This window comes from Lemur catta, chromosome 23 (assembly GCF_020740605.2).
Source record: "Lemur catta isolate mLemCat1 chromosome 23, mLemCat1.pri, whole genome shotgun sequence".
Lineage (NCBI taxonomy): Eukaryota > Metazoa > Chordata > Mammalia > Primates > Lemuridae > Lemur > Lemur catta.
In genome coordinates, this window is record NC_059150.1 from 16220320 (window position 1) to 16234179 (window position 13860).

The window sequence follows — 13860 nt, forward strand, 5'->3', positions numbered from 1 at the left end:
TGGGAAAGCCAGTAGAAAATAGTATGTAATACTGAGTAATGTATAATCATTTTATGTGATTGGCTTAAAAAGGGATTAATGCCATACATAAACTCAATGACTCTTAAAAAACAATTTACTGAAATATTTTTATATTTGAAACTTTTCACAAGTCTCTTACCTTTCCAGAATCTAGTATCTTCTGAAAGTCTTCCATTGTATTAGCCACAGCCATATGAGTCTTAAGGTCTTCAGAAGCCCTACCAAAAAAAAATTAGAAAAGAATACATAATTTTTCTTACAGATAAGACAAGGTTTTAAAAAACACAGACAAACTGAGCACAGTGGCCTGAGCCCAGGAGTTGGAGGTTGCAGTGAGCTATGCTGGTGCCACTGCACTCCAGCCCAGACAACTGAGGGAGACTCTGCCTCAAAAAACAAACAAACAAACAAACACATAAGATAAGCATAACTTAAAGAAAGAACAATAACCTAGATGTCAGAAGAAGTCCAATGAATCTCAACTCTCATTGGAAATGACTGGCAATTACCTTATTGTACATAATAATGAGCCTTAAATGTATGGGAAATTTGCCAACCACATAGCAATGGGTGATCAAAGCTTTTCCTATTGCTGTTAAATCTCTATTGACCAACATTCCATTCCTGGCTATGCCACTTACTACCTGTGGGAGTCTGGGTTATTTTTTAAACCTCTATGGTCTTAGTTTTCCTTTCTACAAAATTGGAAAAATACTCTGGTAAGTCTAACTACCATGTGGGCTATTGTGTTAATTAAACACAGAGTCATAAAACTATTTTGAAAAGGAAAAACACACAAATATATGTTATTCAAGATATTTTCACATACTATGTAATTCTCTTTTTGAAGAACCTTGGGTTTTCAAAATGCAAATAAATACTATTCTTTTCCACATTCAAAGGAACACATTACATGAGGCCCACTCATAGGTGGTAACTCAGGAAGAAAAGACGCATTTGTTTATTTCTGAATCTCAGGGCTAAGACCATGGAACTCTGTGCCAGAGATTGCTAGCTGTCTGCAAAAGCTGTTTCCTCCAGTTCAACAAAAACAAACAAACAAAAAAACCACCACCCACCACCCCAGGACCCCCTCCCACCAAGCTCCTTATGTAAAAGGCAAAATCAAGCCTTGAGGCTGAGTCAAGCAACAACTCCTTCCAAAAGAATAGCTGTAACTAACATTATACTTCAGCCAGATCCCCACAGAAAGGTAAAAGGCCTCAGGCATCTACAAGGACTGACCCCACAGATCATTCATAAGGAAATTCCTTGCTGGCCTCCCATAAACAAGGACATGCAAATTGTAACTTTGGGTATAAAAGCTAAATTTAGCTCCTAAAACTAAAGTCTGCTAGATTCCACAACTAATAATGCTGATCACAAGTTTATCTTCCCAGGTGCAGAACAGAGACAAGATCATTCTTCCATCTACCCGGGGATGTTTACATAACTGATTCTGCACGCCCTAGTTCTCACACATTAACCTTATCTTATGTAAAATGTAGATTTCCTGGGCCTCACAAGAATGTAATCACTTCCTGCTGCTGCCCACCCTCCTTCTTTTTCTGTATGCCCTCTCCCCTTTAAATAATGAGTTGTCACTCTTCTTCCCCTTTTGACTTTTCTGTAGTGAGATGGGCCCATGTGACAAAGTTATAGCCAATGAGATCTAGGCTGAAGAGAATCCCTAGAACAGAACCACAGCACTAAATGCACTTCTTAAATGGGAGCAATAAGAAGAAATAGCTTTAAAGACCTGTTCTTAGTTCAGATGAACTTCAAATGCATTATATCTTTTGTAGGCCAAACAAATCCTTAAAATAACCCCTCAAGACACTTATTATCAGCCCCATTTTAAGGTAAGCAAGCCTAGGGTAAGAGATGCATAAATAAGCACCAAAGCCAAGGCTGGTACTAGTTCATTCCTTCCAGTGCAAGATTTATTGAGGCCTAACGTGAGTTATGCACAAGGTATTAGAAGATGAAGGAATAAATAAGATGTGGGCACTACTCTCCCTCAAACTGAGCCTCTTTTCCCAGTGGTAGTGGGCCTTCCTCTCTGTAAGCAGGAAAGAAAATAAGGTGTCACACTAATGACACCAATCTTCTGGTGTGTCTGCATGACGATATGTGATTCTAAAAGACTTTCTCTCCATAGGTCAGGGCAGCTCTGAGACCCACTCCCATCCCTTACCCCCAATCCCAATCAGGAGGCTCTTAGCCTTGGCTACATTATCATCACCACAGCAGCTTTTAACAGTATGGTTGCCAGACCCTCGCTAGACCAATTAAACTAGTATCTCTGGCAGGGGCCCAGGCATGGGTAGCTATTAAAGATTCCCAGGTGCTGCCAATGTGCATTAAGCAGGTGAAGAGTCAATGGTTTAATGGTTCACATTTATATCTCATAAAAGTCTGGATCTAAAATTAACCTAAATTAGTCCAGGGGAGAGAAAATCCACTGTTGCAAACCTAGTCAGCAGCAGAAGGCACTTAGCAAAATAACCATGGTACAAGTCAAAAACCCAGAGTGGCAAGTTAAGTAGCGTGGGAGTTCAGAGGGAAAGATTACTTCCAGCTGGGGTAACCCCAAAATTCCTTCACACAGATCTCAAAGTTTGAGTAGAATTTGAAGACAAGAAACACAGAAATTGTAAATAAAACTACCTTGTGAAAAGGGTAACATGGATGTCTTCCAAAATAGCCTGAAGTTTAGTCTCAGCCTCATTTTCAGCAACTGTCAGCTTTTCCCCAGTATCTCGTCTGACAGCTACGAACTGACAGCTCTTCATATCACGTGGCCCAACTTCAAGTCTAATTGGAACACCCTACACAACAAAAAAGGCAGTTAAAATGATATATGCACACCTCCAGTTGAATATAGAGACTTATTTCATGGTTTTATCTTCTGTAAATAATAAAAACCCAAAAAGTAAAAGCATAGCTAAACAAGAAGAAAGCAGGTAATATTCATGAGATAGTATAGAAACCTGTTCCAATAAGAAGGCATAAACCTAAGGGGAAAAAATCTATTGCTAGTGTTATTCTGATCTAAGGAAGCTCTGAATGGAGAAACCTAAGAGGGTAGTTGTCTAGATCAGCATTCCCAACTTTTCTCACAAAGTAGCACACACAGAATTATATTTGTATAGTACATGGGGATAAACAGAGAAGGCTTCTTGAAGCTAAAGCCTGCCCAAGCCACTAAGGGGATCAGCACCTTGACACATTCTTGACTCAATCACAGTACTCTGGTGTTCTCTGGGTAGGAAGCCCTTAATCTGGATACTCCAGCTTTTGCATGCATTAGAATCACCTGGAGGGACTGTTAAAGCACAGACTGCTGGGCTCCACCTCCAGAGTTTTTTATTAGAGTGGGCTGGGGATGGGGCCTGACAATTTATATTTCTAACAAGTTCTCAAGTGATGCTGATGTTGCTGGTCCTGGGACTGCACTTTGAGAACCACTACCCTATAATCTCTGGTTTTTTAAGGAGTGAGTATGGTTGACTTTTTTCTTTTTAATTCAGCTAATAACAAGGAATAAGTTTCTCCTTTAACATTTGGTACACCAGATAAACAGAAACTGGTTTAGAGAAGCTGTGAACTGGTATCACAAACAGCTATTTCGAAGTAAGCAAAAAAGTTTACAATTAAAGGGGAAATTATACAGACAAAGTCTTCTTTAAAGGTAGGAGGGCACATTAAAGAGCAAGTATATTACTGAAAAGGGAAGCAGTATCAACATAATTACTATTCTTCAGCACAAAAGATTTACTTCAGGGGCCATTTAAAACAAGTTAAGTTGATAAATATTAGCAACTCCAGGAACTTGAGGTGTATCAACACTGGATAATCCCAGTATTGCTGAGCTTTCATACTTGAAACCTTGGAGCTGCAATGTCAATTCTTTTGTCTCATTTCCTATAATGTGAGTTTATATATCTTTGACTCTTAATTTCTAGATCTAGTAAGATTCCCTGTTTCAGTGTTTAACAAAAAAATGTTAAATCCCAGAAGTTTATAAAATGGAATTAAGAGCATAGATCATCTATTAATGATAATGAGCAACAGATGAAAGTTACATTAAAAACAATACACTGGAATTTAGACTGGCTTTGTATATACAAAATAAAAATCAACAAACTGGTATGAAACAATGTGGTGTGAAAACTTAAGTATCAAATCATCTCAGATGTTTTACTATTAGTTATAAGAATGACAGCCAGGTTGTGCCACTATTCTGATGATCTTACTGTTTAAATGACCTGTTATATGAATTCCTGGCATAAACATTTTAGTATACTAGCCACATGAGGTTTATTAATCATAAACAAGGGCTTCAAGATCATTTTTATTCTAACATAATAAAAATAAGCTTCCACTAAAATAATTTCAAATTTAGCAGATATATAAATGTTAGGTATCGCTATTACAAAGCTATGAACTGTTGGTGCTCAACACTTAGTTTGAGTGAAGAACTTACAACTATCAAATTAGAGAAAAGTAATGAAAAAGCCTTAAGTTTTATAAAAACTTGTAAACAATAGAGGAAATCTAAATTCAAATTGGGAGCGTGGAGGGTAAAAGATATAACTAAAGAATTTACCTTGAGCTCCCAGTGATTGAATTTCCAACCTGGAGAATAGTTCTCTCGCAAATCAGCTCTAACTCGAATGTTAACATTGAGTAACCGCCTTCGATACTCATTGCATTTTGCAATCAGCGCTTCTTTGTCTTCCTCAGAAAGTGCATTTGTAATGCCACAAGGAATAACCACCACCTGGAATCCAGCACAATGTCCCAAATGTATACAAAGAAACAACATATAGAAGTAATGAGGTCCTGTAACTACATAATATGCAGGAGTCAAAACCTACTGCTGACTATAAATCTTAACACAGATCATCTTGTATGAGTTCTAATTTATATATAATGTCTACTAATTACCTGTATATCACTTATCCATGCTAAATGCATTTTCATTTGACCTACTATACTTTATTTCGCCTATTGTAAGTCACTTCAAAAAATAATTTCTAAAAAAGTTTTACATTAATAGCAGGTTTAAAAATTAACAGTAAGAAACAATAAATAATGCAAATGATACACATAGTTACACAATACCAGGGTAAAACTGTATTCTATGTTGTTTTTATTATCAGAGAAATCTACCTGAATGATATTCAGAAAATCACCCTTTCAAATTTGCTTTAGTAAATACGGCTTGTATTTTGTAAAATAAATGATAAACAGAAATATTTTTCTTACCTGAACACAGGCTACACGGGGTGGTAATACTAATCCCATGTTGTCCCCATGAACCATGGTCATAACACCAATAGTTCGAGTTGTCAGGCCCCAGGAGTTTTGATAGGCAAATTGTTTCTCTCCTGGTGTCTTTGGATCTTCAAAAATGATTTCAAACATTTTGGAAAAATTCTGCCCTAAATGATGTGATGTTCCTCCCTAAAATAAAGAAAGAAATACAACCTTTAATTTTAATAACCTATTATGCCTTTGAAAATGATTACTGTAAGATCACATGCTTTAAAATGGCACTAGACCTGTTTTGTCTCCCTTTTTACATTAAATAAGGTTTTACTATATAAGCATAACTGATAGAACAAGAGACTAGAATTAGTAAAAAAAAAATACTATTTTCAAATGTTTTGCTCTGGGTAGACCCTTTCATAGGAATAACTTTAACTATAAAGGTTAAAAAGGAATTCATACTTTGTTAATTCAGGATACATGCCATGACTTAACAGACCTTGGAGATTTAGAGAAATGGGAATTGCTTGAAATTATTATATGGTCTAGAAAGCACATGAAAAACTTATTTTTTAAAAGAGACTACCTTTCTGATGACAGAAGAAATTACTGGATCTGCCCACGGACTGTGCATACAGTCACCTATAAATCTTATGCAGTAGTCTGATACCTGAATAGCTCTTCCACTAGCAGATATAAATGCTTCTACTGTAGTTGTATAGTCTCCTCCCGCAAATTTCTCTTTTTCAGTTTTTCTTCCTTTCACAACAGGAATTGCCAGGAGTTCTTCATATATTTGAGCATATAAGTCAAGTATCTGCAAGACCTGCAACAACATTTTAAGTATAAATGTGTTCAAATTTAGGGTATATTTATTCATTACAGATCTGTAAAACTACACTACTTAAAACTTACTGTGTTGGGAAAAGCACTTCAAACAATAAAAACCTTTTCTTATGAAAAGGTTAATGCAGCCAGTGTGAATTTATTAAGGAAGATATTCAACAAAGCAGTATGAAAAGTTGTTGAATAACTTTTAAAAATGTATATCAATTTAGAATATAAGAGAAAATAAATACTTCTTGAAGATATACATTAATCAAGGTGAAAAGAATCTCCTGGAAAGTAATTAATTTTAATCATGGGATTATAATTTTTTCCACACATTAAAGTCCAAAAATTATTTTCACCTGAAAGTTTAAAATAGTACATTTCGTTTACTGAAACATTTCAATAAACAGATTCTTAACCCCATGTACATTTGAATTAATCTGATTTTTCTTTTAACAGGTGTTACATAAATTTTAAGTAATAAAACAGCAGAGCCTAAACAAAGAAACGGAACATAGTTAACATGGATGACAACTTCTTATACCTCTTCTGCTGCTTCTTCAGCACTAGCAAAAGCACTGTGCCCTTCCTGCCAAAGGAATTCACGAGTACGCAGGAAAGGCTGAGGGTGCTTGAATTCCCAACGCTGGAAGAAGAAAGAATACAATTTGGTCATTATAGAGAACTTTTCAATTGCTATTAACAATTTTCCACAGTAAGTAATCAAAAATTATAATTGGGATCCAAAATACTTCAAAAATGCTTCCATACTCCCAATCCTTTGAAAAGAAAAAATGTACTTTAAAAAAACAAAAGAAAAAACAAACCAGAATAATAATGAAAGAACATTAAGAGGGGTGTGTACCTACCACCACATTGCACCACTGGTTGAGCCTGATGGGCAGGTCTCTGTGTGACTGTACCCACTTTGCAAATGCAGGATACATGACTGAAAGACACAGAAAAATAGAGGGAGTTAGTCATTTAAGGTTTTATTTCTTCTTTAAGTCTGGCAAGAGTTAAACCAGCAGCATAATTAATAGGAATTAAATATATGTTTGTGTAAATGTTTCCAATGTTTGTAATGGTTAAGTGAATGGTGTTATCTGTTTCATAAAGTATATTACTCAAGGATATAAATCTATCAAACTTGATCATTATATGTGTATGTGTATGTAAGAGTATGTGTGTGTGGTGTGTGTGTGTGTGTGTGTGTGTATATATACACACACACACACACACACACACACACACACACACACACACACACACACACACACACACATATATATTTATTTTTATTTATTTATTTTTTTTGAGACAGGGTCTCACTCTGTTGCCTGGGCTAGAGTACAGTGGCATCAACATAGCTCACTGCAGGCCAGGTGCGGTGGCTCACGCCTGTAATCCTAGCACTCTGGGAGGCCAAGGTGGGTGGATCGCTCAAGGTCAGGAGTTTGAGACCAGCCTGAGCAAGAGGGAGACCCCATCTCTACTAAAAAAAAAAAAAAAAAAAAAAAAAAGAAAGAAATTATCTGGCCAACTAAAAATATATATAGGAAAAAAAAAAAATATCAGCCGGGCATGGTGGCGCATGCCTGTAGTCCCAGCTACTCGGGAGGCTGAGGCAGGAGGATTGCTTGAGCCCAGGAGTTTGAGGTTACTGTGAGCTAGGCTGACGCCACGGCACTCTAGCCTGGGCAACAGAGTGAGACTCTGTCTCAAAAAAACAAACACAAAAAAAACATAGCTCACTGCAACCTCAAACTTCTCGGCTCAAGTGACCTACCTTAGCCTCCCAAAGTGCTTGGATTACAGATGTGAGCCACTGCACTTGGCCCACAATTTATATTCTTCACATGAGATTTACATTTACCGTTTAATTTACTTTGACTGCTTTTCACATTTTATTTGTTTCTAAAAACACCAGTATATCCCATGTTCTGTGTGAAGTTCTTTGCATTCATTATCATGTTCAATTCTCACATCTAACCCATAAAGTAGATGTCATAATCTCAATTTTAAAGGTGTGGAAGCTGAGCTTATAGAAGTTAAATAATTTGTGGAATCCAGCACAGTTATGTATTAGACCAGAATTTAAATTAGATCTATATGATGCATCAACCCAGAGTATGAAAGCTCTTGCCATAAATTGCTAAGTGAAGGTGCCTGTCTTAGAATAGCCTGCTCGTGATCCATATAATCAGTGAACCAAAACAAAACAAAACTCTGTCAATATAGTCTGAGAAGTCTGAGAAAGCAAGCTGGTATCATAATTTCAATAATGTATTATGCAAGAATATCACTAAAAGTGTCAAAAAAGGAGCAAACAATCCTTAACTCTACAGATGGGTGATCACTTTGAAAGACATTATGAAAACCAAAAGCTCAAAAATTCCACTGGCACTCCCATTTACTATGTGTAATTTTAGGAAAATCATTTAATCTTTCAGGGACTTTTCTTTACCTATAAAACAGAAATAACAATAACTGCCCCCACCTTCCTCACAACACTGTTTTTTTTTTTTTTGAGACAGAGTGTCGGTTTGTTGCCCTGGCTAGAGCGAGTGCCGTGGCGTCAGCCTAGCTCACAGCAACCTCAAACTCCTGGGCTTAAGTAATCCTACTGCCTCAGCCTCCCGAGTAGCTGGGACTACAGGCGTGCACCACCATGCCCGGCTAATTTTTTCTATATATTTTAGTTGGCCAGATAATTTCTTTCTATGTTTAGTAGAGATGGGGTCTCACTCTTGCTCAGGTTGGTCTCGAACTCCTGACCTCGAGCGATCCACCCGCCTCGGCCTTCCAGAGTGCTAGGATTACAGGTGTGAGCCACCGTGCCCAGCCTCTGTTTTAAGAATAATACAAGATAACGTAAATGAAAGTACTTAGCAACGTATAAAAACCCTACATGAAGGCAAATCTAAGTGTATTATTAAAATGACAAAATTTGAAAGTAAATATGGCATAAAAGCATTAGTGTTTGCAATTTTATAATCAATTCTAAGAATAAAAATTATTACAAGAAATTCCTTTAAAAGCTCTAAAAAAATGACAGCACAAAGTAAAAACTGAGTGTTTAAAAAAACCCTGTATCTAATGATAAAGAGTTCTGCGATGAACACTGTACAGAGAATAAAATTCTAGACAACTTAAATTTGCCTTCAATCTTTGTCAACATTCATTAAACTTTATACTGCCAACAAGGACCATAAATGTCACAAAACCAGGTTGAGACTCCACTCTAGAAGCAATCCCTAAGGTTCAGTGAGCTTTCTCCTGCACTCCAAGGCCCATTCTCACCTGTTTCACTGGTAGGACGAATGGCAATTGGTTCTGCCAACTCTGTTTTGCCAGATCTTGTAACCCAAGCAACCTAGTAAGATAAAATCATTTTTCACACATTTTTTTCAACAGCATTTTAGAGAAACAGTACAAATGCAAATTTTCTCTATTTCAATTTTTGCTACATCAATTAAGGCAAGTTAAAGTAATTGCTGCTGTTCACTGTGAGGAAAAGTATAGACCTATTGACCTAAATATCATGAGAAAAGTCAGTCAGTTAATTAGTTAATGTGACAAATACAATTTGCCATAGAGGCAGAAATATAACTTTTTAACAAAAACAGCTTTACTTTTCTCTAAATTGATTGTTACACACTATTGAAAACATCCTTTTGAGTTTATGAAGAAAACTACGAACTACCTACCTCAGGGGCAAAGTCAGCAACGTGAGTCTTCTCTTTCTCTAATGCACTTTGAGACACAAATATGGGGAAATAGCAGTTTTCAACACCAAGTTTCTTGATCTCAGCATCAAAAAAGTCCTTGATGGCTTCCCAAATGGAATAGGCCCAGGGACGAAGAATGTAGCAGCCACTTACGTCATGGTATTCAATCATTTCTGACTTTGTGATGACCTTTTTAAAAGAAAAATAAAGTCTTTAAAGCCTAAATTGAACCAAAATTCTAGCACAAGTGGCAAGAGTATGAGAACCAAAATTCAAATCTGGAGGCTTCCACTGTCAATAAGTTCTCTTAACATGGAAGGTCATGATGGAAGTAAAGCAGACCTTACCATACTGCGAACCAACACATAACAGGGCTCCAAACTCTTAAGAAGACTTGAATTCCAATCTTGTCCCTGCTATTTACTATTTGTGTGAGTCTGGACTAATCCCTTCACCTCACCACTTAAAAAAAAAAATCAAATAATGACTATCTCGTGGGGCTACTTTTCAATTCAATACTTTATGTGACTATGCTATGAAAACTGCCACGTTAAGTGACTGTTCTCTGTATTAAAGGTATTATACATTATTACTACTAACTTTATGCCTAGACTTTAGCACCTAAATCAGCCCTACAGAAATTTAAAACATAAAAATCAACTGAATGCATACTCACTTGAGAATACCAATCAGCAAGATTTTCTTCTTTTTTTGCTTCAAGACCCAACCTGCAGATATGAAAAATAAAATATAAATCCCTTTAATTCAGCAATGGCTTTTAGGATAAATGAAACTAAACCTCTAAAGTTTAAAATAGATTAGTTTTTCTTTAGTATGGGTTATTTCTATATTCTTCTATATTCATTTCCAAAATAATATTTTAAACCTATTAAACAGGTGAGTTACCTCTTAAAAGAAGGTGAGAGAGATATTATCCACAAAAAAACTAGGAAAGCCAAATGTAACAAAAACTATGATTTTAATGCAGATATCTCTTTTACAAAGTTCTTTTTAAGGTAATGTATTTGTAATAGAGACATAGCCTATTCACATATATTCTCCCACTAAAAAAGAAGATTCTTTTGCCAGGTAAAATTTCAGTTATTAAGATCAGCATTTTGGCCAGGCGCAGTGACTCACGCCTGTAATCCTAGCACTCTGGGAGGCCGAGGCGGGTGGATCGCTTGAGGTCAGGAGTTCGAGACCAGCCTGAGCAAGAGTGAGACCCCGTCTCTACTAAAAATAGAAAGAAATTATATGGACAACTAAAAATATATATAGAAAAAATGAGCCGGGCCTGGTGGCACATGCCTGTAGTCCCAGCTACTGGGGAGGCTGAGGCAGTAGGATCGCTTAAGCCCAGGAGTTTGAGGTTGCTGTGAGCTAGGCTGACGCCATGGCACTCACTCTAGCCCAGGCAACAGAGCGACTCTGTCTCAAAAAAAAATAAAAATAAAAATAAAATAAAATAAAGATCAGCATTTCACTGAAAGTAACACCTAAAAACAATGGCTATAAACACACACATACATATGTGTATACGTGTATTTACATGTGTACATTAGGTATTTACATACACATGTATATGCTACAAGTTTTTCCTTTAACTACAGTAAAAGTTGAAGACATAGATGCTTGTAAAATAAACTGGATCTGCAGTAAAATACTATTGTAGACAATAATCCTTTTCCTGAAACATCAACAATTATTCAGGGAACTGTGGTCTCATGATCCACAAAGAAAGATCTACTCATTAGTTGTGTTTGATAAAAGATACATCTTTTTAGAGTTTATAAATAAAGCTTTATTGGCTTAAAATTTTAATGTATTTGCATTTGTATTCTCTGTTGTTTCACTTTGACACATTTCAACAAAATGCCTATATGAAACCTGGCATTTTCATAAGCAATCAGAAAGTAAAAGGTTGGAAGTTCTACCCTCTCTGCCATTATTCTATAAATCTGACCATCCAGTCAATAGGCATAAGGAAAAATAACTGTTGCATTCTTTTATTTAAGGAGACATTGTGTGTATGATATAAGAAACAAGAGGCAGCAGAATTTGAAATTCAGCTAAACAAATCTAAAACCAAAGTATCTCAATAACAGCTTTTCTTCTTATTAAGCCATTAAAGGAAACCAATCACAAAGTTCACTCTAATTTTGGGATGAGGACTACAGATGGGGGAATTACAAACATGTCACTTAACAATGTAGGTATGTTCTGAGAAATGCATCATTAGGCAATTTTGTTGTGCAAATATCATAAAGTGTACTTACACAAACTAGATGGTATGTGTATTTCTTCATATGGAAACCCAAATGTCCCAGCACCATTACTGATTATCAGTCACTTCCCCTACTTGATCTGTAATGTCGTTATCAAGTGCCACATACCAGGTCTTTAAACCAACTTTGTTTTATGTTTAAACTATCAATTTAAAAAGCCTATTGAGAATGAAGTTCTCATTTAGTCTTCACAAGAGATTTTCATTTGAAAAAAATCTGTTTTCAAAGTGCAAACAATGTGTATAGTTAGGCTACGAATTGTGTTAAAAGGGAGGGGAAAAATATTTATACGTATTTGTATTTATTTATATAATCAAACAAAAATCTCTCAACAAATATAGAAGCAATTGGTAATGGTGGTTACCAATTCATTATGGTGATGGGGAAATCAGAAAGATGGGAAACAAGCCTAAGAACTAACTCCTTATAGTTTGAGATTCTTGAACCAAACAAATGAATGTGCTAGCCATTTAAAAATTAAATAAATTGAAAACTACCAAATGCTATCTGCTGACATCAGAGCTTTAGTATTCTCTGACTTGATAATCAAACTAATCAAAATTTGTGGGCCAGGAGCAGTGGCTCACATCTGTAATCCTAGCACTCGGGGAGACGGGGCTTGAGGTCAAGAGTTCAAGACGAGCCTGAGCAAGAGCGAGATCCCATCTCTACTAAAAACAGAAAAACTAGCCAGGTGTGGTGGCTATTGCCTGTAGTCACAGTTACTTGGGAGGCTGAAGCAGGAGATTCGCTTGAGCCCAGGAGTTTGAGGTTGCTGTGAGCCTGGCTGACACCACAGCACTCTAGCCCAGGTGACAGAGTGAGACTCCATCTCAAAAAATAAATAACTAAAAATAAATTTGTTTTTAAAAAATTAATTTCACAGTTGAATTCACTCAAAACTCTGCTTTACTTCAAATACCGTTTCTGTGTTTTATTACCTGGTCTGTTTCTTAGGCCCCTGCCCTTCCCCTGCTCCCCCTGATGGCGGCAGCCCACTTCCTTGGTTTTTAGAAGAGTCTTTCTTTTGGCCATCATTTTGTTTCTGAGGCTTATTCTGCTTTTCAGACTTATTTTCTTTTTCTTTCTTCTTCTTATCCTTGTCCTCAGCTCCGGTGGCAGACACAGGCTTATATTCTACCCCTGTCTGAGACCTGTACTGTGCCTTCAGCCGAAGGAGTTCTTGGACAGCTGTATCTACTTGATCCTTCAGTTGAACAAAGGAGAAAAAGGGAAGATGGTAATTAATTAGAATTACTGCCTAATCACATTTAAGCAAATACAATTTCCAAAGCTTTAAAAGCAGGTTTACAAACACAACTAAAAGCACAGGGGTATGACATAAGGAGCTGAGAGTGCTAAACACACTAATTACTGACAATAAATAAAAGAATATCACAATCAGAACTGTAGAAAATAGTACAGTCTATAACTGTACTGTCCAAACAGTAGTCACAAGCCAGATGTGGGTATTTAAATTTAATTTAAAATAAATAAAATTAAAAATTCATTTCCTTAGTCACCACAGCCACATTCAAGTGTTCAATAGCCACAGGTGGCTCATAACTGCTGTATTAGACAATATTATTATAGAACATTTCCATCACTGCCGAGAGTTCTATTAGAAAGCAGTTATATAACGTATTCCATGGGCATCTATGTTAAGAGCCATCATATAAGTTGAACATTTCACAATTATAAAGATGACAATA

At 36.3% G+C, this 13860-nt stretch overlaps 1 protein-coding gene across 1 annotated transcript in view; it reads right to left on the reverse strand.

The window, feature by feature from the left end:
• Positions 1-13860, reverse strand: part of EPRS1 (glutamyl-prolyl-tRNA synthetase 1) — a 66291-nt gene that overhangs the window by 3984 nt on the left and 48447 nt on the right. The window contains exons 20-30 of the mRNA XM_045536326.1: positions 13090-13355; positions 10537-10588; positions 9840-10049; positions 9433-9505; positions 6999-7078; positions 6674-6775; positions 5969-6124; positions 5296-5493; positions 4634-4807; positions 2692-2852; positions 161-239 (exon numbers count right to left, since the gene is read on the reverse strand). Coding sequence (XP_045392282.1) covers positions 161-239; positions 2692-2852; positions 4634-4807; positions 5296-5493; positions 5969-6124; positions 6674-6775; positions 6999-7078; positions 9433-9505; positions 9840-10049; positions 10537-10588; positions 13090-13355 — 1551 coding nt within the window. The remainder of the gene's footprint in view (positions 1-160; positions 240-2691; positions 2853-4633; positions 4808-5295; positions 5494-5968; positions 6125-6673; positions 6776-6998; positions 7079-9432; positions 9506-9839; positions 10050-10536; positions 10589-13089; positions 13356-13860) is intronic.